This window comes from Malaclemys terrapin, chromosome 2 (genome assembly GCF_027887155.1).
Source record: "Malaclemys terrapin pileata isolate rMalTer1 chromosome 2, rMalTer1.hap1, whole genome shotgun sequence".
In the NCBI taxonomy this organism is placed as follows: domain Eukaryota; kingdom Metazoa; phylum Chordata; order Testudines; family Emydidae; genus Malaclemys; species Malaclemys terrapin.
In genome coordinates, this window is record NC_071506.1 from 619,526 (window position 1) to 644,793 (window position 25,268).

At 48.1% G+C, this 25,268-nt stretch overlaps 1 protein-coding gene across 2 annotated transcripts in view; it reads right to left on the reverse strand.

Annotated features, from left to right (window-relative positions):
- Positions 1-23,680, reverse strand: part of PUF60 (poly(U) binding splicing factor 60) — a 54,858-nt gene extending 31,178 nt beyond the window's left edge. For both annotated transcript variants that reach the window (XM_054018259.1, XM_054018258.1), the window contains exon 1: positions 23,525-23,680. In XM_054018259.1, coding sequence (XP_053874234.1) covers positions 23,525-23,665 — 141 coding nt within the window. In that variant the 5' untranslated portion in view covers positions 23,666-23,680. The remainder of the gene's footprint in view (positions 1-23,524) is intronic.
- Between the last annotated feature and the right edge of the window lie 1,588 nt (positions 23,681-25,268).

Genomic DNA, 25,268 nt, shown 5'->3' on the forward strand with positions numbered 1-25,268 from the left:
TTAGTCTTAACTGGCACACAGGATCTGGTCCCAGAGATGAATATAGCTGATCCGCTGGATAAAAGTGACCATAATGTATTTAAATTTAACATGACTGTAGGAGGAAAATACCAAAGAAACCCATCACAGTAGAAATTTAACTTCAAAAGGGGGAACTACACAAAAATGAGGAGACTAGTTAAACTAAAAGGAACAGCAACAAGAGTGAAATGCCTACATGCGGCACGGAAACTTTTTAAAACACCATAATAGAGGCTCAAACTATATGTATACTCCAAATGAAAAAAATCAGTAAGAGCAGCAAAAAAAATGCCACCATGGCTAAACAAAATAAAAGAGGTGGTTAGAGACAAAAAGACAGCTTTTAAAACAGGAAGGCAAATCCTACTGAGAGAGAGAATGGAACACAAAATCTGGCAAGTCGTGTGTAAAAGTATACTTAGGCAGGCCAAAAAGGAATTTGAAGAGCCACTAACAAAACCCACAAAAACTAACAGCAATTTTTTTAAGAACATCAGACAGAAAGCCTGCCAAACACTCAATGGAGACACTGGACGATCCAGGTGCTAAAGGAGCACTGAAGGAAGACAAGACAGTTGCAGAGAAGCTAAATGAATTCTCTGTATCAGTCTTCACTGCAGAGGATGTGAGGGAGTTTCCCATATCTTAGTAATTCTTTTTAGGCGACAAATCTGAGGAAGTGTTCCAGCTAGAGGTATAAACAGAGGTGGTTTGGGAACAATTGATAAAATCAACAGTAGTAAGTCACTATGACCAGATGGGATTCACCCAGGAGTTCTGAAGGAATTCAAACACGAACTGCAGAATTACTAACTCTGTGTAGCGGGGTGGTCACACGCTCCTGCCCTGAGGGGTATAAAGACAGCCCTGGGAGAGGGCTGTTGCAGGGGGAAGCAGCTACTAGGTTGATTGGGAAAGCAGCCACAGCTGGGCCATGCCCCAATCAGGCCTCAGCTGGCCCTATATAAAAGCCAGGAGCAGCCACACAGTCTCCTCTAGCTGTAGAGGGAGACAGGCCTGGCTGCAGGGAGCTAGAGAAGGCACCTGGCGTGGGACAGGGCTGGGGGAAGGCCAAAGGAGCTGGGGTGCTCTGGCCTGAAAACCCCCAAGGCTGCGGCCTAGTAGAAAACCCCCAAGGCTAGGCAGAGGCAGCAGGTCCAGACCTAACCTTGCCTATGATGAGTGGCTTATACTGCAGTCTGCCCCAGGGAGCGGGGGCTAGTTGGTGACTGGCAGTAGCCTACAACTGAGGCGAGGTGGGGATAGGGGGGTGGAGGTTCCTCAGGGAGGGGAGACCCCGAGAGTGAGGGGTTACTGCCAGGGGGCAGCACCCCAGGTAACAGGGCACCGGAGTCCAGGGAGGTATGTGGGGCCCTAGCGGTAGTGAGACACTGGCCTGTAGAGGCGCTCCAAGGCTGGAAACGAGCTAATTCCCAAGACACCAGCAGGAGGCGCCGCAGGGGTGAGTCCCACACACTTACACTGTGACATAGACAATAGACAACTGAACCTAGACAGCACTTTCCATAATGCTTCACGATTGATGGAATCAAAAGCTTTAGTTAGGTCAATAAATGACAAACAATGGGGCACTAGTTCCAGTTGTGCTCCCCTTCTGTGCGCTGGGAGCCTTCCTATTTTCTGTTCAAGAGTGAGTGCCCGCGATGGGGCTAAGGGGGCTGGAGGAAATGAAGGAAGGGGGATGAAATAGGACAGGTGTGGGAAATGTGGGGACAGGGGTGGAGAAGAGGAGGAGGAGGAGGAAAGGGATGGAGAAGAAAAGGGGAATCGCAGGGGAAAGCCCGGCATCTCTCGGCAGCAGCTGGAGCTCCCTGGTTAAGCAGGCCCATCAAACCCTCACCCTCAAGCCCTACCCTGCTGATCCCCAACCAGCTGCACCTGGACTCCCACCCCATCAAGCCCCACTCCCCCAGCACCCAGACCCTCCCACTGGGCCCTGCACCTGGAACCTCCCAACGAGCCCCTGTGCATCCAGATCTCCCACTGAGCCGCCTGCACCCAGACTGCCCCACACAGAAAACTCTCACTCCACACCTGGATCACCCCACACTAAGCCCCTCCACCCTTGGATCCTGCTGGGCTGAGCCTGGCCACCCACACCTGGTGCAGAGGGGCATGGTCCTCGGGTGTTTCTGGGTCAGGCTCAGCCCTTGCACTGTGTCAGAATCAGGTGCAGTCTCACTGCCGAGTCCCTGTACCAGGGGAGGTGGGGGCTTCAGGGTGATCTCCCACCCCAATGCAGTCAGTGGCCTGTGCTCCCCACTGCCATGCTGGAGCCACATTTATTTATTGACAAATACAATGTGCAGAATTTTAAAATATTGTGCGCATAATTTTTAGGCGCAGAATTCCCTCAGGAGTAAAAGAGGGACAAAAAGATCTCACAAAGCTGGGTGACTGGGCAAGAAAATGGCAGATGACATTAAATGTTGATAAATGTACAGTAATGCACATTGTAAAACAATCTGTACTATACATACAAAATGATGGGGTTTAAATTAGCTGTTACCACTCAAGAAAGAGATCTTGGAGTCATCATGGATAGTTCCCTGAAAAAATCTGCTAAATGTGCAGTGACAGTCAAAAAAATGAAAAGAGTGTTCGGCACCATTAGGAAAGGGATAGATAAGAGAAAATATCATCATGCCACTATATAAATCCATGGTACATGAACACCTTGAATACCGTGTGCAGCTCTGGTCATCCCCTCTCAAAAAAGATATATTGGAACTGGGCGAAGGATAGAGAAGGACAACAAAATGATGGGGGGGAGGGGAGGGATGAAACAGCTTCCATATGAGAAGAGATTAAAAAGACTGGGACATTTCATCTTAGAAAAGAGACTACTAAGCGGGGAGGATATGATAGGGGTCGATACAATCATGAATAGTGTGGAGAAAGTGAGTAAGGAAATGTTATTTACCCCTTCACATAACACAAGAGCCGGGGTCACCCAATGAAATTAATAGGCAGCTGGTTTAAAACTAACATAAGGAAGTACTTCTTCACACAACGCAGAGTCAATCTGTGGAACCTATTGGCAGGGGATGTAGTAAAGGCCAAAAGTATAACTGGGTTTTAGAATTACTTGAATAGAACTTGTCACCTGTTGGGGTGATCTTCCAAGAATCAGCCAGTCATTGAAGTAAGGAAACACCTGGATTTTTTGTCTCCTTAGAGGAGCTGCTATACCCACCAAGCATTTGATTAATCCCCCTAGTGCTGTAGAAAGACCAAAGGGCAGGACCCTGTACTGGTAGGGGGCTGTTCCTGCCTGGAATCTGAGGTATTTCCTGTGGGTTGGAAGGAGGGACATATGGAAACAGGCATTTTGGAGGTGAAGAGCTGCAAATCAGTCCTGAAGATCTAACTTAGGGAATTAGAGAGGCCAGAATCACTCTCCTGAACTGAAATAGCAGCTGAAGATGTGAATGGGTGCTGGATGTGAATAAAAATAGTCAAATCTCCTAGCAGGGACCTGGTACCTTCTATCCGTTCTTTTTGACATGGCCACAACTGATGCAGGTGTGGGACACAGTTTTTGCATGCTCCACTAGACCTTTATTAATGTGCCTGGTGAGCCTCCCTGGTACAGAAGGATATAGAATAGCCAAGAGTTTGTACTGCTTTTCTTGGACTACTTCCAAGGATATATCCAAAGTTTCCATCATGCTCTTCATCAGGTCCTGGAATATCTTGAAATTTAACAACTGAGGCAGACGTGGATGGATTCACTGCCTCATTTGGGGATGATGCGGAGATTGCAGCAGGGATCATTTGCTCTTTCTCTAGCAGCTGATGTTCTTCCTCACTCTCCTTCTCCTGCCTCACACATCTGTGGCTGTACCCAACTGTCTTGCCTGAGATAACTGTCTCTTTGTGGATGGTGATCTAGCCTGGAGCTATGTGATGAAGCAGGCTTCCTGAAGTATTGCTGTAAATCCCAGAGTATCCTGTAAGGCCACAGATGGTGTAGGAAAGGGTCTTGAGATAAAGGACATATGAGGGGGTTACCAGGTAGGCTCTCTATGAACCACAGGTCTCTTTCTTCTATCCCTTGAGGACTCTTTAAGAGTCCCTCCCTGAGTCCCAAAGTGGTACCTGGTACCTCAGCAGAGGAAAAGGAGTACAACTCCTCCAAGGGAAAGCCTGTTCTGTGAGGTATGCCTTGCTTCAGTAAAGGAGAGGTCGGTACTGGGGATACCCCTTTAACTTGACACACCAATGACTCCAAAAAGCTGGTGGCTTGAATATGACCACCCTCAGTGTCAAGAAAAGATGACTCACTCTGGTACTAAGTCCTTGATGGCTGGGGGGGAGGGAGAGGTGGGAAGGGGGTGTCCTAGGCTAACTGAAATTATTTAATGAAGAAAATATATAAATAAAACTAAATATATTTTCCCCAATGGTCATAAAAGGAGAAAAACCATCCTAACTACACTACCAAAATAACACATACAAACTAAGGAAAACTGTACCATTAGTGGAGAAAGCAGGCACTGCAGGATTTTTGTCTCACTGGCACAGGCAGTAAGAAGGAACTGAGGCCTGATCTACACTGGGGGGGGGGGGGGGGGGGAGAGAGAAGAAATCGAGCTAAGTTATGCAACTTCATCTATGTGAATAACGTAGCTAAAGTCGACTACTCACTGTGGTGTCTTCACTATGGTGAGTCGACTGCTGCCGCTCTCCCATCAACTCCACCTGCGCCTCTCGCGCCGGTAGAGTACAGGAGTAGACGGGTTATCATATCTACACTACACACACACTGCTCTTTATGCTCTCAGGTGTGAGAGAGAAAGGAGGGGGGCTCCAAGGGCACCTCAGACACAGGCCCAAAATAGACACTGGTAACCAAAAGGATTTGATCTTATGCACATAGGGCTCATGCACACCAAGAGTGGAATCCATGTAGTCAATCACTCACAGAACAGCGGAAATATTCATTGAATACTTCTGCCATTTCTTTAACAGCAGCAATTTTACTATCCAGATCTTGTAGCAGACTTACAGCATTGCTAGGATTTCTTTTGTTTGGGGTATATTTAAAAAATTCCATCTTGTTGTCCTTAAGCCTAGTAGCCATAGATTTTTTCAATTATATCTTTAGCTTCTCTTATCAACTGCCTCAATTTACCCATTTTTCCCATTTGTGATTAGAGGGGATATTTTCCCTTTCCCTTATTGCTGCTTTCACTTTCCCTCTTAACCAGATCATTTTAAAATGAAGTCCTCTTTTGTGATTGAGGAATTGTAGTATATGGGCATCTAGTAAAATAGTCTTTAAAAACTCCCAATTATAATTGATCTTTTAAAAATTTTTCCTCTCATTCAGTTTTGCTCGTGATTGTTTTCCTCTTCAGCTTCAAAAACCTTTTAAAACCAAGTATATATAATTATTGGTTGGGACTATATATCCTGTTTGCACATAACAAATATAATTCATTGATAACATCCATGTAATATCAAAAAACAGGAATCTCGGTCTCATGGTCATGTCATAGAATTATGCTTTCTGAAATGTCCTCAAGTGAATGTCGAAGTGCCAGAAGGATTCAGAACAAAATGGAGGGAAGAAACAGCTTTTAAAGTGTTCAATTAAAACTTATTTTGTGTAGAATGCTACCCACAACTTAGTTACAAGGTGGGATTCAGCATATCAACAAGGGATTTACTCAGTTTTCACATTAATTTCCGTGGTTTGAGCATTGGCCTGCTAAACCCAGGGTTGTGAGTTCAATCCTTGAGGGGGCCACTTAGGGATCTGGGGCAAAATCAGTACTTGGTCCTGCCAGTGAAGGCAGGGGGCTGGACTCGATGACCTTTCAAGGTCCCTTTCAATTCTAGGAGATATAATGGAGATATGCTTTGCGAACAGGGGCTGCTAACAGGGAGTTTCGCAAGGGAGTTCTCCAGGTGAAGGAGGAGCAATACAGCACCCTTTTGGGCTGACGGGGCTGCAGACGGGAGTTTGACAGAGGGAGCCTTACGATGGTTAGGAAGACCCGCAACACCTGTGCCAGCACTGCTACTGTCTCCTCCACCTGTGCCTGTAGCCAGACAGAGTGCCTAAGCATGGATGCCTCTACCCAGATCCTGGTGTGGTTTTGCAAAGACTGTAACTTGCAATTTCCACTTACTGATATCCAGGCTGGGGGGACCATCCAACGTGAGAGGTGCCTGCTGGTGGAATCTCTCAGGCAGCAGGTTGGAGAGCTACAGGAGGAGGTGGCTAGGTTGAGGAGCATCCGTATCCATGAGCAATTCCTCGACAGTGTCCATGTGGAGACAGCTGAGGTAGCTGTCCCAGTACGCAGGACTGCTGATACACCACTGGTGGAGGAGGAGATGGCTCAGGGTGGACACTGGCAGCTGGTTACTTCTGGCAGCAGGCAGTGCTCCACCCTTGCTCCGAACCCTCCTGCCGTGGTTATAGGTAACCGTTATGCTCTTCTTGACACAGGAAAGAAGGAATCACTCCCTACAGTAAAGGAGGAGAAGCCTCGTACCCCTAAGGCTGGAAAGTCTGCTGCCACCACTGCGAATAGGAAACGTAGGGTAGTGGTGGTCGGAGACTCTCTGCTGAGGGGGACGGAGGCGCCCATCTGTCGCCCTGACATCTCATCTCGGGAGGTATGCTGCCTGCCGGGGGCCCGTATCCGAGACGTTACGGAGGCATTGTCGAGGATTATCCAGCCCTCTGACTACTACCCCATGCTACTCATCCATGTGGGCACAAATGATACTGCGCGGTGTGACATTGAGCGGATCAAGAGTGACTACAGGGCTCTGGGAGTACGGGTGAAGGAGTTTGGAGCGCAGGTGGTATTCTCTTCAATTCTTCCTGTCAAAGGTAGGGGCCCAGGCAGAGACAGATGCATCATGGAGGTGAATGCCTGGCTGCGAAGATGGTGTCGCCAGGAGGGCTTTGGCTTCCTAGACCACGGGATGCTATTCGAGGAAGGACTGCTAGGCAGAGATGGCGTTCACCTTTCGAGGAGAGGAAAGACCCTATTCGGACACAGACTGGCTAACCTAGTGAGGAGGGCTTTAAACTAGGTTCGACGGGGACAGGTGAGCAAAGCCCACAGGTAAGTGGGGAACATGGAGACCGGGGAGATGGGTCGGAAACGAGAGGGAGTGTGGGCTATATTGGCAGAGAGAAAGGAGAGTCAGGACAAAACTGGGAGGAAAGATCAAACCAGTATCTTAGATGCCTATATACAAATGCGAGAAGTATGGGGAATAAGCAGGAAGAACTGGAAGTGCTAATAAATAAATACAACTATGACATTGTTGGCATCACTGAAACTTGGTGGGATAATACACATGATTGGAATGTTGGTGTGGATGGGTACAGCTTGCTCAGGAAGGATAGACAGGGGAAAAAGGGAGGAGGTGTTGCCTTATATATTAAAAATGTACACACTTGGACTCAGGTAGAGATGGACATAGGAGACGGAAGTGTTGAGAGTCTCTGGGTTAGGCTTAAAGGGGCAAAAAACAAGGGAGATGTCATGCTAGGAGTCTACTACAGGCCACCTAACCAGGTGGAAGAGGTGGATGAGGCTTTTTTCAAGCAACTAACAAAATCATCCAAAGCCCAAGATTTGGTGGTGATGGGGGACTTCAACTATCCGGATATATGTTGGGAAAATAACACAACCGGGCACAGACTATCCAACAAATTCTTGGACTGCATTGGAGACAACTTTTTATTTCAGAAGGTTGAAAAAGCTACTAGGGGGGAAGCTGTTCTAGACTTGATTTTAACAAATAGGGAGGAACTCGTTGAGAATGTGAAAGTAGAAGGCAGCCTGGGTGAAAGTGATCATGAAATCATAGAGTTTGCAATTCTAAGGAAGGGTAGAAGGGAGAACAGCAAAATAGAGACAATGGATTTCAGGAAGGCAGATTTTGGGAAGCTCAGAGAGCTGATGGGTAAGGTCCCATGGGAATCAAGACTGAGGGGAAAAACAACTGAGGAGAGTTGGCAGTTTTTCAAAGGGACGCTATTAAGGGCCCAAAAGCAAGCTATTCCGCTGGTTAGGAAAGATAGAAAATGTGGCAAAAGACCACCTTGGCTTAACCACGAGATCTTGCACGATCTAAAAAATAAAAAGGAGTCATATAAAAAATGGAAACTAGGACAGATTACAAAGGATGAATATAGGCAAACAACACAGGAATGCAGGGGCAAGATTAGAAAGGCAAAGGCACAAAATGAGCTCAAACTAGCTACGGGAATAAAAGGAAACAAGAAGACTTTTTATCAATACATTAGAAGCAAGAGGAAGACCAAAGACAGGGTAGGCCCACTGCTTAGTGAAGAGGGAGAAACAGTAACAGGAAACTTGGAAATGGCAGAGATGCTTAATGACTTCTTTGTTTCGGTCTTCACCGAGAAGTCTGAAGGAATGCCTAACATAGTGAATGCTAATGGGAAGGGGGTAGGTTTAGCGGATAAAATAAAAAAAGAACAAGTTAAAAATCACTTAGAAAAGTTAGATGCCTGCAAGTCACCCGGGCCTGATGAAATGCATCCTAGAATACTCAAGGAGCTAATAGAGGAGGTATCTGAGCCTCTAGCTATTATCTTTGGAAAGTCATGGGAGACGGGAGAGATTCCAGAAGACTGGAAAAGGGCAAATATAGTGCCCATCTATAAAAAGGGAAATAAAAACAACCCAGGTAACTACAGACCAGTTAGTTTAACTTCTGTGCCAGGGAAGATAATGGAGCAAGTAATTAAGGAAATCATCTGCAAACACTTGGAAGGTGGTAAGGTGATAGGGAACAGCCAGCATGGATTTGTGAAGAACAAATCATGTCAAACCAATCTGATAGCTTTCTTTGATAGGATAACGAGCCTTGTGGATAAGGGTGAAGCGGTGGATGTGGTATACCTAGACTTTAGTAAGGCATTTGATACGGTCTCGCATGATATTCTTATCGATAAACTAGGCAAATACAAATTAGATGGGGCTACTATAAGGTGGGTGCATAACTGGCTGGATAACCGTACTCAGAGAGTTGTTATTAATGGTTCCCAATCCTGCTGGAAAGGCGTAACGAGTGGGGTTCCGCAGGGGTCTGTTTTGGGACCGGCTCTGTTCAATATCTTCATCAACGACTTAGATATTGGCATAGAAAGTACGCTTATTAAGTTTGCGGATGATACCAAACTGGGAGGGATTGCAACTGCTTTGGAGGACAGGGTCATAATTCAAAATGATCTGGACAAATTGGAGAAATGGGCTGAGTTAAACAGGATGAAGTTTAACAAAGACAAATGCAAAGTGCTCCACTTAGGAAGGAAAAATCAATTTCACACATACAGAATGGGAAAAGACTGTCTAGGAAGGAGTACGGCAGAAAGGGATCTAGGGGTTATAGTGGACCACAAGCTAAATATGAGTCAACAGTGTGATGCTGTTGCAAAAAAAGCAAACATGATTCTGGGATGCATTAACAGGTGTGTTGTGAGCAAGACACGAGAAGTCCTTCTTCCGCTCTACTCTGCTCTGGTTAGGCCTCAGCTGGAGTATTGTGTCCAGTTCTGGGCGCCGCATTTTAAAAAAGATGTGGAGAAATTGGAAAGGGTCCAAAGAAGAGCAACAAGAATGATTAAAGGTCTTGAGAACATGACCTATGAAGGAAGGCTGAAAGAACTGGGTTTGTTTAGTTTGGAAAAGAGAAGACTGAGAGGGGACATGATAGCAGTTTTCAGGTATCTAATAGGGTGTCATAAGGAGGAGGGAGAGAACTTGTTCACCTTAGCCTCTAAGGATAGAACCAGAAACAATGGGTTTAAACTGCAGCAAGGGAGGTCTAGGTTGGACATTAGGAAAAAGTTCCTAACTGTCAGGGTGGTTAAACACTGGAACAAATTGCCTAGGGAGGTTGTGGAATCTCCGTCTCTGGAGATATTTAAGAGTAGGTTAGATAAATGTCTATCAGGGATGGTCTAGACAGTATTTGGTCCTGCCATGCGGGCAGGGGACTGGACTCGATGACCTCTCGAGGTCCCTTCCAGTCCTATAATCTATGAATCTATGAATCCTTTTTTTTTTTTTTTTTTCAAAAATACCTTACAATGTTAATGTGTTAAAACTCACAATCTCCAAAGTAAACCCAAATTATCCAGTTGTGTTGGGGTGAGGGGGAGGGCAGGGTGGTCAAGAACCAAAGCTCAAAGTGTCCTGCCAGAGGCCACGCAGCAATTCAGTGTCAGAGCAGACACAAACTCAATTCCCAGCCCTATGCTAGATCCACCTTCCTCTAAAGAGATATCGAAAAAATGTCAAACACACAACTCTGCTGCAGCTAATGGAAATACTCTGTACACAGGGACTTACAAGAAAAGTTGCTTTGTATGGGGGTATCAAGGGCCCTCCAGTTGTTGCCTGTGTGTGAGAGCTAATGCCTTTTGGTCAAGTGAATTTATTCAGGAAAGCCTAGTATTTTCTTCTCTTCCCCTCATCTTCTCCTGCAGATTGTGGAGGGTGAACTGGGTCTAGTACTTCCCTATCTCCTGGCAGAGCACAAAAGGAGTATTATCTCTTACCAAGTCCTCAGTGATAAAATAATCCAATTGGTTAAGAAGGACAACCTAACAATTACTCCTGAAATGCAGCTAGTCCCTATTTCTATTATGGCTATCATGGTATCTGGCCTAGTTAACACACCTGGAAAAGGTTGGGAGGAGGAGGAGAGAAATGGAAGGAAGAAGAAGAAAACAGGAGTGGGAGGTGGATAACTGTCTTTATATAAGTAATAAATAGAAACTGGATACCTGTTGCTATGAACACTGCTTCTGTAAGGTGGTCGGCCTTTTATGGTGGTTTGAACTCCAAGAGTTCAGGCACACTTGTTGGAAAATTATATGGATGGGAATTTCTCTAAAGTATAAACACACACAAGAGAAAAAAGAAAAATACACAATCTAGTTTATTTTAGGAAATGTGATTGACAAACAAAGATTAAACAAGACCTGGGGAAACAAGCAGAATGAAGCTGTAAACAAATAAGCTCTCTCCCTTACACACATTTTAACTGGCTACAGCAGAAGGAAGGGGTGAGGGTGGAATGTCACTCTCCCTCTCCTGCGTCTAGGCTTGGGAACCTGTTATCTAACACATGCTGGAGTAGCACAGCCCAGTATAGAGTTAACAGAATGCCTTGTGGGAGGTGCCATAATTTTCATCTCTTTTTTAAAAGGACCTGTATGGCTTGCTCTGAATAACTCCCTGGCTGCAGTTCTTGTCACCGGAAATAAGGCATAAGACTGGAAATAAGGCATAAATTTCTAACAGAGGGTAATTAACCACTGGAACCATTTACCGAGGGTCATGGTGGATTCTCCTTCACAGCCAATTTTTAAATCAAGACTGGATGTTTATCTACACTTGCAGATGTAGAGCGCTGGGAGTTAAACCAGCCCTCGGAGACAGCAGCAGGGAAAGTGCTGCCGTGTGTTCACACTGTCACCTGCAAGCGCAGTGGCGGGGCCACATTAGCAGCTCTTGCAGCGCCACAGAGAGCAGCGCATTGTGGTAACTATCCCAGTGTGCAAGTGGCTTTGGAAAGGGTTTGCAATGCCTAATGAGGCAGGCACAGCACCACATCATGCAGGTTTCCCAATCCCATTGTTCCAGAGCATCCTACTAGATTGCCAGCTGCTTTTTAAATGGGGGGATGGAGTGTGACAGGGAGTGTGTCGTGTGTATGTGTGGGGAGTGTGTGTGTTTTGGGGGACAGACAGTACATCAGCATGCTGTCTTGTACGTTCAGACAGCAGCGGGGGGGGGGGGGGGGGGGGGGGGGGAAACCATGACTCTGCAGCAGGAGCATTCCACAGTAATGGTTTGCTTTGTGTCCAGGAGCAGATAAGCATGCTGGCTATCAGAAACAGAGTGAGCTTTGAAAGGGGATATCCCCATGCCTGCAGCCGAGTTCAAAACAATGAGGAGAGTGGCCACTTCACTTCAAGGGATTATGGGACGTTTCTGGAGGCCAATCACAGTGCAGTAATGCAATGTCGTCCACACTGACAACCCAGCGCTCCAGCCAGGGCGCAGCAAGCTCTATGCTTCTTGTGGAGGTGGATTACCAGAGTGCAGCAGCCACGGAATCCAGGCGCTCTAAGTGCCTTGCCAGTGCAGCCACCTCAGGAGTTAGGATACCCGAGGCTGATTTAATGCACTCTAATTTGCAAGTGTAGACAAGGCCTAAAAGAAGTGCTCTAGGAACATTTTCAGGGAAGTTCTATGGCCTGTGTTTTACAGGAGGTCACAGCAGATGATCAGAATGGTCGCTTCTGGCCTTGGAATCTATAACTGTCACAAAGCTGTGTTACATCAGGACATTTGCTCTCTTTACATCAGTGGTCCCCAACGCGGTGGCCGCGGGTGCCATGGCATCCGCCGGGGCATCTATGTGTGCCCGCCTGCTGACAAGGGAGCACCCCGCCGTCGAGGAGCGCAGCCGCCGGACAAGCAGCCGCCAAAATGCTGCCGAGAAGTGGCGACGCTGCTTGAAGACGCTGCTTCTCGGCCGCATTTCGGCGGCGACACTTCTTGGCGGCTGTTTGTCCGGCGGCCATGGTCCTCGGCGGGCGCCTGCCACACTGAAAGGTTGGGGACCACTGCTTTACATATATCAAGAGGCCTGGCACTGACAAGTGCAAATTTTACAAAACACTTTATATGGTTCATAGACAATTAGAAATAATTCTAGCAGAGAAACATCATCATCAGCAACACCACATCTCTCATAGCCTAACAGTGTCTGTTCCACCTTGCCCACACAGCTCAGTATCCTTCATGAAATTATTGCAAGCAAGGAAGGGAAGATCCATTTCACCAAGTGAATTCAGGCAGGTTGCAACAAGCTGCAAAAATCTCTCACACAGATTGTTAGTCACTTTTCACTTACAGAAAACTCCCATTTATATGTTTAAAAAAAATACAATGAATGTAAACCTACTAGCCTCCCACAGCATAGAATCTGTGTGCCCAGTTTCAGCACAGAATTTTGATCCAGAATTTAAAAGCCCCTGGAAATAGAAATTTTACACAAAAATTCTCACAAGTGAAAGACATTCATTATACTCTTAATGAGCGTACTGAACACAAAACTCCTGTTAACTGGACAGCATAGCCTCATAGAAATTACCTATGTTATATAGCTGCTACTATCCTCCCCAACAAAGACGACAGTGTCATGGTTATCTTTTGGAAATATTTGGATACAATGGTGATAGGCACCAACTCTGTAGATGGAATTTCATTGCTGGGGGTACTGTGCTGTTGGTGGAAGATGTAAGACAGCTTCTGAGCAGGTAAGGGCATTAGAAATATTATATACCTTTCCTCAAGAGTCAGGGTGCTAATCCTAGCATTTTAATCATGCTCTTGTGCTTCCCTACAGTTCACCAGCACTATTGAGTAGAAAAGCTGTTAACAATCCTTCCCCAAGTATACTGTGCAGTCATACTGGCAGGAATGGACACCCAGGCACTCCAGCTAGTAGGAACCAGCAGCTTCCCAGCTCTAATCTATACTCCAGACACTCAGGCCCTGTGCTGACAAGTGTGACAGATTGGTGGTAGGTCTGTGTCAATCTGTGAACTCCATTTTGTGACTGTGACCGCCATATCAGATTAAGATGTCCAGGTGATGGTGAACACCAGTCTAATCTTTGAGGGTGGCCTATTCTATTCATGCCCTGGTCTACACTACAAAGTCATCTTTGACTTTTTGACTCAAAGACTTTATCTTTGGTCCTGCTTTGAGCAGGGGGTTGGACTAGACGACCTCCTGAGGTCTCTTCCAACCCTGACCTTCTACAATTCCATGATCTTGTGTTGACCTATCTGTGCATGTCAATGCTCAAATTTCCCTAGCTGATGTAAACACCCCATTACTGTGACAGAGTAAGACCATCTTCCTACAAGGCATGGAGACATGGTCAACCTCCTGAGGTTGATGCAGTGCAAGTATAGCCACTTTGTCACCTCTGTTGACCCTAATAGTCCTCCAGCAGTTGTCCCACAATGCCCCAGTTCCTACAACAGTGACCACTATGGTCAGGGCCGGCGCTTCCATTTAGGCAACCTAGGCAGTCGCCTAGGGCACCAGGATTTGGGGGGGTGGCAATTCCGCGGCGGGGGGTCCTTCCGTGCTCCAGTTCTTCGGTGGCCATTCTGCAGCGGGTCCTTCACTCGCTCCGGGACCCGCCGCCGAAGTGCCCCGAAGACCAGGAGCGCAAAAGGACCCTCCCCCCCGCAGAATTGACAACGACAACCAGGAGCATGGAAGGACCCCCGCCTAGGGCGCCAAAAACCCTGGCGCCGCTCCTGACTATGGTCACAATTGTAAACTCCTTTGCCCAAGGGTCAGAGAGACTGGAAGCTGCCACCCTCCTGCTTATTTTTGAAATGCCTTTTTCTAATTGCCCTAGTCAGCAAGCTTGCCCTGATGGTGTTCAACTGCCCAACAAACCATGCTGACTCTGTGCACTTGATGTGCTCCTGCCTGGAGTAAACAGGCGGTATTGGATCTCCTGGATCTGTGGGGAGAAGAGGCTGTGCAAGCACAGCTACAGACCAGCTGTAGAAACATGGACAAAAGGATTGCATGGGGGATGCAAGCAAAAGGGTGAAACTGGGATCAGCAACAGCCATTGGCCATTATCTTTGAAAATTTGTGGCAATTGGGGGAGGTCCCAGACGATTGGAAAAAGGCAAATGTAGTGCCCATCTTTAAAAAAGGGAAGAAAGAGAATCTAGGGAACTACAGACTGGTCAGCGTCACCTCAGTCCCTGGGAAAATCATGGAGCAGGTCCTCAAGGAATCCATTTTGAAGCACTTGGAGGAGAGGAAGGTGATCAGGAACAGTCAGCATGGATTCACCAAGGGCAAGTCATGCCTGACCAACCTGATTGCCTTCTATGATGAGATAACTGGCTCTGTGGATATGGGGAAAATGGTGGACGTGATATACCTTGACTTCAGCAAAGCTTTTGATTTGGTCTCCTACCGTATTCTTGCCAGCAAGTTAAAGTATGGATTGGATGAATGGACTATAAAGGTGGATAGAAAGCTGGATAGATGGTTGGGCTCAACAGGTAGTGATCAACACCTGGATGTCTAGTTGGCAGCCGGTATAAAGCGGCATGCCCCAGGGGTTGGTCCTGGGGCCGGTTTTGTTCAACATCTTCATTAATGATCTGGATGATGGGATGGATTGCACCCTCAGCAAGTTTGCGGATGACACTAAGCTGGGGGGAGAGGTAGATACACTGGAGGGTAGGAATAGGGTCCAAAGTGACCTAGACAAATTGGAGGATTGGGCCAAAAGAAATCTGATGAGGTTCAACAAAGACAAGTGCAGAGTCCTGCACTTAGGATGGAAGAATCCCATGCACTGCTACAGGCTGGGGACCGACTGGCTAAGCGGCAGTTCTGCAGAAAAGGACCTGGGGATTACAGTGGATGAAAAGCTGGATATGAGTCAACAGTGTGCCCTTGTTGCCAAGAATCCTAACGGCATATTGGGCTGTATAAGTAGGAGCATTGCCAGCAGACTGAGGGAAGTGATTATTCCCCTCTATTTGGCACTGGTGAGGCCACATCTGGAGTACTAAGTCCAGTTTTGGGGCCCCCCACTACTGAAAGGATGTGGACAAATTGGAGAGAGTCCAGCGGAGGGCAACAAAAATGATTTGGGGGCTGGAACACATGACTTATGAGAAAAGGCTGAGGGAACTGGGCTTATTTAGTGTGCAGAAAAGAAAAGTGAGGGGGGATTTGACAACAGCCTTTAACTACCTGAAGGGGGGTTCCAAAGAGGATGGAGCTCGGCTGTTCTCAGTGGTGGCAGATGACAGAACAAGGAGCAATGGTCTCAAGTTGCAGTGGGGGAGGTCTAAGTTGGATATTAGGAAACACTATTTCACTAGGAGGGCGGTGAAGCACTGGAATGGGTTCCCTAGGGAGGTGGTGGAATCTCTATCCTTAGAGGTTTTTAGGGCCTGGCTTGACAAAGAAAGCCCTGCTGGGATGATTTAGTTGGGGTTGGCCCTGCTTTGAGCTGGGGATTGGACTAGATGACCTCCTGAGGTCTCTTCCAACCCTAACCTTCTATGATTCTATGACTCTATGAACAGTGCCGTGTTAAAACATAGGAGCTGTGCCAGGCATAGCACAAAGCCATGGAGGAAAACAATCTGATGCGGAGCGGCAAACTGCTTCTTTTTCAAGGAGCTGCATGCTGTACTTGACAGGGACCCCACCAGCACTTTGTGTTAGGCTCCTCTGAGACATCCATGGTGGTTAGACACCTTCCATGAACAGGGAGGAGGAAGGGAGAGATACAGCACGGGGTTCAGCCATGCCACGAGCCAGGACCGCACTCCACCTGTCTTACTAGTCCCACCAGCACGGATGAGCCTGGTGAAGGTGCAAGTGTGTGCAACAGCATCTACGAGGGATAAACATTTTTAAATCAGAATGCCCAAATAACTTGCACCAAGAATCCGAAGAGAGTTGGATGATCTCTGGCCAGCGATTTATTTTCAAACAAATCCTGACACACCAGGGAAATTCCAGAAGAACGGAAGGTGCTAAAGTTGCACCAATATTCAAAAAGGGCAAGCAGGATGACCCAGGCTGGGTTGCTAACCTGACATCAACCACAGCAAAATAATGGAAATGCTAATGTGGGATTCAATCAATAAAGAATTAAAGGATGGGAAAAGAATTAATGCCAGTCAACATGGTTTTACAGAAAATAAGTCTTGTCAAACAAACTTTATTCCACTTTTTGATGAGATACAAGTTTGGTTGATAAAGGTAACTGAATAGATGTAATATACTTCGGGCTTGTGTACACTTAACAGTGAAGACACTACCTATGCCAATGGGACAACTTCTCCCATTGGTGAAGGTACTCCACCTCCGTGGGAGGCGGTAACTATACTGACAGAAGAAGCCCTCCCATCGACATAGTACTGTCTACACCAGAGGTTAGGTCGGTATAACTGTGTTGCTCAGGGGTGTGGCTTTTCCACACTCCTGAACAACATAGTTATGCCGACATAAGTTGGTAGTGTAGACCAGGGCTTAGTCTTTTATAAGGTATTTGACTTCATATTGCGTGTCAGTCGCATTACAAAGTTAGCACTGTAAAATAACAAATAAGGCGCACATTACATGGATTAAAGCAGGGTGACTGTGATTCAAAAACCTCTTAATGCCAACTAGCAAGGGGGTGCTGTGGGGTTACAGAAATCTTATGAGGCTGCTGTGTATATTCTGTTTTACCAAAGAATGTCATGCCAGGTTTCAAATGAAAGCCAGTATCACACTGGTCATCAATATAACTGTAAAATGGACAGATTCTATGTAAGGATTTATGTATACTGAAAATATGGTTTTAGCCATCTATCGCAAGGTATTAGTTACCAGCTATAGATTATGGATTGATTACTTAAGAATTCCAGTTATCACTTTGAGGGTTGACAGGTTCTTGTCCCAAGATCAGACCCAATATTATTCCAATTGTTATATGGTTGGGAACCCCAATGTGCACACACACACTATAGGAACTCCTCTATATTTACAAATTTTCACCAGCTGAGGTTTGCCTCCAGACAGAGAGTATGGAATGTGTAGGTCTCTGTTGGGATGTAAATTAAGCACTGTAAGCTAACACAATGAAAGTCCCTTTATATACACAAAGTCAAATGTTAAAAAAAGATGTGAAATCACCAGGAAAGGAGCACACAGAAAAAAAATACAAAGGAGGGGTTGGGGATTATCCTGGTTAAGAGAAAAGACAATGCCCATGAGCTGAATCTTACACAGTGGTGTGTTCTATTCTTTTGGGAACAGTGGATCTGGTATTTTTGTGAGTATTTAGTGTCAAGGACCGGCTATCACAGGGAAACACTTCAAAGGGACTCAGGAACTAGGGTACCTAATGTTAAACTGCAAGGCACAGTAAGGGATGGCATAGCCCAGAGGAGAGTGCTTGAGTCATTGACAGGCTGGTGATGTTAGGGAGCTGACACCTAGCTAGGCATAAACAAGACTCGCTCATGCTAGAGACGGGGTAACAAGATGACTCTCAGTCCTGGGTACTCCAAGAACCATCATACTGACAAGTTGGAGATTTTTTTTGGCTGGTTAATTTGATTGTTGCAGGTTGGGTAGATAATGTGAGCATCATTCTTGCTATCGTGGAAACACATTTTTAAAGTTTTGCTGTTTCCTAAATACAGCTAGACTCTGGATTCACCTAATTGCCTCTGGAAGTTCATTCCGCAGCCAAGTCCCCTCAAATGAGAATGCTTCTATGTTTCATCAAGGAGTATCAGATGTGAAACAGCATGAAAGTATTTAACAAGCCAACTCAAAGAGTTCCTCCTACACAAGCATTCAGGTCTTGAGCAGTCCAGGCAAACAACACATGTTACAACAAAGCTTAAACTTGTTCTTCATAATTTAAAAAACAATAATAGCTGCTTATTTAATTTTAAAAGCAGCAAAAAAAATCCACCCCCCCTTTCCATTTCTTATAAGGAGTCTTGAAGTTTAAATTTCCTCAGTGTGACAGATATGCTTGCTTTGATCTGCTTCCATCTTGGAAGTCCAGGGGCTCTGGGCTGCTATCCCCATGCTGCCCAGGGTCCCCAGGGACAGCTCTGTCCGCCATTAGGGATTTTTTCCCCCCCCAAGAACCCCCTGTAACACTTCGCAAACCCCAGTTTGGGAACCACTGCTCTAGACTGACACTTCAAGCAAATAAACCGATTATCTCAATGTTGGCACCCATTTGAAAAGCACAAATCAGAAGTGCTCCTCAAGGCTAAGTACACAGGCTTGGAGCCTGCACACCCGAGACCGTCAATAAAAAGAATGAGGAGGACTTGTGGCACCTTAGAGACTAACAAATGTATCTGAACATAAGCTTTCATGGGCTAAAACCCACTTCATTGATGAAGTGGGTTTTAGCCCACGAAAGCTTATGCTCAAATACATTTGTTAGTCTCTAAGGTGCCACAAGACCTCCTCATTCTTTTTGCTGATACAGACTAATACTGCTACCACTCTGAAACCTGTAGACATTCAATGAGATAGCAGAATAGCTGTCTACTGTTATATTCTATCCAGGTTTTTATACCACACCCATCATCACAATATTTGAGTGCCTAATTAGTGCCGAGATACCATGCTGACAGGCCTATACACAACTCGAGAACAGAGGAATTAGTGAAACCACTAAAGCAAAACCTGGGCATTTATTTCCAAAGCAGCTAATATTAAATTAGAAGCTCTTTAGATCAAGGTCCATATTTTTCTAGCTGTGCTCTAAAGCACCCAGGACACATTTGTACACTGTACAATAATTATTGAGACTTTGACATTCTTCTGTTCTAACAGCTTCACTGTACCAAAGGATTCATGTTGACTAATTGTTCTCTGTGGCAGATCCTGTAGCAGCAGAACGACAAGTGTTCACTGTATCAGTAAGTAATTGGCTTACAAAAAAAGCTGTTTGCTTTAGCCAACTGGAGTGGCTTATCTATAGAGTACAGTATCTATAGTGTTATCCCGGAATTTAACATTCCTGCATGTACCCCAGAACTTGACAGTACTGCAGTCAACCATTTCGTACATGCAGCACTGCCAGCTGAACACCAAACATCACATAGCTAGGAATAATCTTAGTCCTTTGTGAGATAAAGTCAGACAGCTGCATACTTGCAGTTTGTTAATCAGAATGGGAGAGAAAGTTATGAAAGAGATTGAATGAAGAGCTCATGGTTTAAGGTGCCCCTGACGTATTGTTGTTATGGATAGAAATATTAGAAATGTTTGGAGATAATGAGTAGTTTGTTGAAATTAGGAGAATTGGTGACCCAGCAGAGGTTGTTATATATTGACCTACTAGGAGTCACTATAGGTTATATGTTTTGTTAGAGATAGCTATAAAAGATTAGGTAAGAATAAATATCTCAGAGCAGTCCAAGGAAGCTTTTCTTCAGACAAGGAGATGACATCTAAATTCCCCATCAGCCGGACAGAAAGAGGGCCCCTGGAAGCCCAGCTGGTGATTACCTGAAACCATCTCAGACTGTGAGTAACTCTATCTGGGATGTCTGAGAGAGAGAGAGAGAGAGCGCACGCACTTAAAATATAATAAATAGTAGTTTTAGATAAGAGCATGCTTGCTTGTATCAATCACTGTGTTCCCATTGATTTATTCCTGACAGCGCCTGGAGAGAAACAGTTACAGTTACGATGAAGTAGACGGTAGCCCACGAAAGCTTATGCTCAAATAAATTTGTTAATCTCTAAGGTGCCACAAGTACTTCTGTTCTTTTTGCGGATACAGACTAACACAGCTGCTACTCAAACCAGTTAGTGTTATGTTACCCCTGCTTTGGGTTCTGAAAACCCAGGGTAACAATACAGAAAAGAACCAGAAGTTCCTCTGGGACTTCTTCCTCTCCCCTCCAAGGATCCCTCTTCACAACTAGGCATAGCTGAACAGGATTCTCTTCAGTGCTTTGCTTGTGTCAACTGGAAGGAGTAAGAAGGTTGCTCAAAAGCAACACTTTTTTCCCCAGGGAAGAGCCACTCACTCCTGCTTCCTCAGATGCATGGGTTTTAAAATGTGACCCCTGACCAGCATAGAACATGCTGCCATCTGTGCTCTGTGATCTGCACTGGTTGCCTATTGGTTTCCAAGAGAAGTGCACAGTGATGGATTTGACACCAAGACTCTCCACTCATGTCATGCCACAGTTGTAGGCCTTGGCTACACTTACCAGGTAGTTCGACGGCTGGAAAACGAAGTTCTGGGTTCGACTTATCGCGTCTAGTCTGGACGCGATAAGTCGAACCCGGAAGTGCTCGCCGTCGACTGCGGTACTCCAGCTCGGCGAGAGGAGTACCGCGGAGTCGACGGGGGAGCCTGCCTGCCGCGTGTGGACCAAGGTAAGTTCGAACTAAGGTACTTCGACTTCAGCTACGTTATTCACGTAGCTGAAGTTGCGTACCTTAGTTCGAATTGGGGGGGGTAGTGTAGACCAAGCCGTAATGACCCAGCCACTCCCTGTCTCTATTCAAACCCAAGTTAATGATATAGTGGCTGGGTCATTACACATATTGAATCTATTTCCCCTTGTTAAGTATCCTCACACCTTCTTGTCAACTGTCTAAAATTGGCCATCTTGATTATCACTACAAAAGTTTTTTTTTCCTCCTGCTGATAATAGCTCACCTTAATTATTAGCCTCTTACAGTTGGTATGGCTACTTCCACTTTTTCATGTTCTCTGTATGTGTATATATATCTTCTTACTATATGTTCCATTCTATGCATCTGATGAAGTGGGCTGCAGCCCATGAAAGTTTATGCTCAAATAAATTTGTTAGTCTCTAAGGTACCACAAGTACTCAAAATTAAGCGATTCTACACTGCTATGGTCCCAAAGCTGTTCTTCAGTCAACCAAAACAACCTAAAACAGTTCTATCAGATTCCTTGATGTCTTTCCCCGACAATGGTCCCAACACCAAGCCAGTGCTTGGGCAGAATGCTCTTGTCCCACTATCATGGTCCACTTCAAAGAAAAGAAAGCAAAATAAAGAGCAGATATGTAAGGCTTCTATTTGATTTTGGTCTTGTTGGAAGAGCTCATACACTTTAACAGTGACAGTGCAGAATTCTAAAGTCTGTATAAGGAACATTTTATTTCAGAATTTCTTTTGGTTGCCATTCTAAATATCCAATCACTATTCACAAAAAGAAGCTCAAAACAGCCACCCTAAAACTGAGCAGCACACTTCCATCTTTGCTTCTCTCACGCCTCTTATCTAGACTTCTGTTCTGGAAAAAAGAAGTCACCTCTCCCCTTCTGGGTCTCTTATTTTGGGATGTGTTCCAATACACCTCTACCCCGATATAATGTGACCCGATATAACATGAATTCAGATAAAATGCAGTAAAGCAGTGCTCTTGGGGGGGGGAGCTGGGGGGCTGCCAACTCCGGCGGATCAAAGCAAGTTCGATATAACGCAGTACGATTTTTGGCTCCCAAGGACAGCGTTATATCGGGGTAGAGGTGTATACACAGGATCGTGCCAGTGCTCTTTGCAAATAGCACAATGAGTTACTAAGAACTTAGCCACTAACTCTGCTGCACCTTTTGGTGACAGAAGGAGGAGGAAAGAAAATCAAGTAATTTGTTTCTTCTCCCACATAACACCTGCAGAAAATGGAAGAACAGCAGAGTACTGTAAAACTATTACTGCCTGGGAACTACCAAGTCATTAATTGCTTCTCTCCTACTCAACATGCCAGGGACATCTGGCCACACATGCCTCCACTGTTCCTCCTTTTTAGGAGCAGAGCCAGAAGAAGGAAACACAATTTCCTCCCTCTTAGTTATCCCAACAGCATACACTTCTTCCCTGCTATGTTTACATTTCACAAATTCTGCAGCTTTCCTCCTGACATTTCACAATGCAGAGCACACCTCAGAAGCCCCAAACTACAGACACAGAGCCTCTGAGGTACTGTACGCTCTAGGGATGACCACACTGGTACACTTCTCTACTATAGATTATCACTAAGTAGTATGCTTGTCATCTTCTGCAGTTGCTGGAGAAAAGGACCATGGAGTCTCCAAACAAAAACTCCTCTTTTGGCCAGGGGTGGAAAGGGATCTGGCAAGAACCTCCTCCTAGATCAACATGAAACTAAACCTCTTCCAAGTGTGTGGCCACAAAATGGAGAACAAAGGGCTCCGTGTAACTCCTTAATGGCAGCGACAAGCCATCATTTTGGCACCATTCTCCCAAATGCACTCAGGTCATAGATAAGTTACTCACTTGAGAGCACAAGACAGAAACACTGTGCAAAGAGAGGCTCGTGTTCCAAGGAGACAACAGCGAGGAACAGGAATCCCCTCCAAGAGGCAGGAAAGCCTGACACCGTTGTCACCAGACTGACCTAAAGCCCCAGGTCTGTGGTTTCCCCGATCACCGCCCAGGCCTGGCCGCTGCTGCGGACCCCGGGCCCGGGCCGTAGTTTCCGGGCGTTACCAGGGCCCAGGGACGTCCCTGCTGTTCCCCACACCCGCGATTTCAGCACGAGCCGCACGTGGCCGCTGTTTCTCCCCCGCCCCGCCGGGAAGGGGCGAAACCCCAACGCCCCGGAGCCGATCGAATCCGCGGCACCGGCGCGGGCGGGTTTCAGGAGCGGGCTCCGCGCGGGTCTGGCTCGCCCCGCGCCGGGCCCCGCAGCAGCCCCGCCGGCTGAGACCCACAGCGTCCGGTGGCGGCTCGGCGCGGGGAGAGCCCGCAGGACCCCGGGACGGGCCGGGCCGGGCCGCCCACGCTGGCGCCGCGCCGCCGGGAGCGGCAGGGGGTCCCCGGGGCCGCTCCCCCCCGGAGCGGGGCCCACTCACCAGGGTGATCGTCGTCGTCGTCGCCATCTTGTCCAGCCGGCCCTGGGCCCCGTCGCAGCCGCCTCCTCCTCCTCGGCGGGAATCTCGCGAAAGGTCAGCGCCTGCGCGGAGCGTAAGGGAACTCTCGCGGGATCTTACCATCGGCTGCTTTAGACGGGAACTCTCGCGAGAACTGCCTCGCTGCCCGAAGGGGCGGGGACTGGCTCTCTGGCTCCGCCCACTACTGCCGAGGGAGGCGCGGGGCAAACCTAATGAGAAGCCCCGCCTCCCCCCAGCTCGGACGGGAGCCGAGAGGGGCCAGGGCTAGGTCCCGTGACTGCAGAGTGGGGGCGCCTGTTCCGGGCGCTGCGGTTAACGTGGGGGTGTTCGAGACGTAGGGCCGGGGAGGGCCTGGAAAGCAGCAAAGCAGCTCAGGGTGCAGGGAGGGGGTAGCTAGGGGCTGTGTGGGGGCGGGGGGGTAGCTCAGGGTGCAGGGAGGGGGTAGCTAGGGGCTGTGTGCGGGAGGGGGGGTAGCTCAGGGTGCAGGGAGGGGGTAGCTAGGGGCTGTGTGCGGGCGGGGGGGCAGCTCAGGGTGCAGGGAGGGGGTAGCTAGGGGCTGTGTGCGGGCGGGGGGGCAGCTCAGGGTGCAGGGAGGGGGTAGCTAGGGGCTGTGTGCGGGCGGGGGGGCAGCTCAGGGTGTAGGGAGGGGGTAGCTAGGGGCTGGGTGTGGGCAGGGGGTAGCTCAGGGTGCAGGGAGGGGGTAGCTAGGGGCTGTGTGCGGGCGGGGGGGCAGCTCAGGGTGCAGGGAGGGGGTAGCTAGGGGCTGTGTGCGGGCGGGGGGGCAGCTCAGGGTGCAGGGAGGGGGTAGCTAGGGGCTGTGTGCGGGCGGGGGGGCAGCTCAGGGTGTAGGGAGGGGGTAGCTAGGGGCTGGGTGTGGGCAGGGGGTAGCTCAGGGTGCAGGGAGGGGGTAGCTAGGGGCTGTGTGCGGGCGGGGGGGCAGCTCAGGGTGCAGGGAGGGGGTAGCTAGGGGCTGTGTGCGGGCGGGGGGGGTAGCTAGGAGCTGTGTGTGGGCGGGGGGGTAGCTCAGGGTGCAGGGAGGGGGTAGCTAGGGGCTGTGTGCGGGAGGGGGGGTAGCTCAGGGTGCAGGGAGGGGGTAGCTAGGGGCTGTGTGCGGGCGGGGGGGCAGCTCAGGGTGCAGGGAGGGGGTAGCTAGGGGCTGTGTGCGGGCGGGGGGGCAGCTCAGGGTGCAGGGAGGGGGTAGCTAGGGGCTGTGTGCGGGCGGGGGGGCAGCTCAGGGTGTAGGGAGGGGGTAGCTAGGGGCTGGGTGTGGGCAGGGGGTAGCTCAGGGTGCAGGGAGGGGGTAGCTAGGGGCTGTGTGCGGGCGGGGGGGCAGCTCAGGGTGCAGGGAGGGGGTAGCTAGGGGCTGTGTGCGGGCGGGGGGGGTAGCTCAGTGTGCAGGGAGGGGGTAGCTAGGAGCTGTGTGTGGGCGGGGGGGTAGCTCAGGGTGCAGGGAGGGGGTAGCTAGGGGCTGTGTGCGGGCGGGGGGGTAGCTCAGGGTGCAGGGAGGGGATAGCTAGGGGCTGTGTGCGGGTGGGGGGGTAGCTCAGTGTGCAGGGAGGGGGTAGCTAGGAGCTGTGTGTGGGCGGGGGGGTAGCTCAGGGTGCAGGGAGGGGGTAGCTAGGGGCTGTGTGCGGGCGGGGGGGTAGCTCAGGGTGCAGGGAGGGGGTAGCTAGGGGCTGTGTGCGGGTGGGGGGGTAGCTCAGGG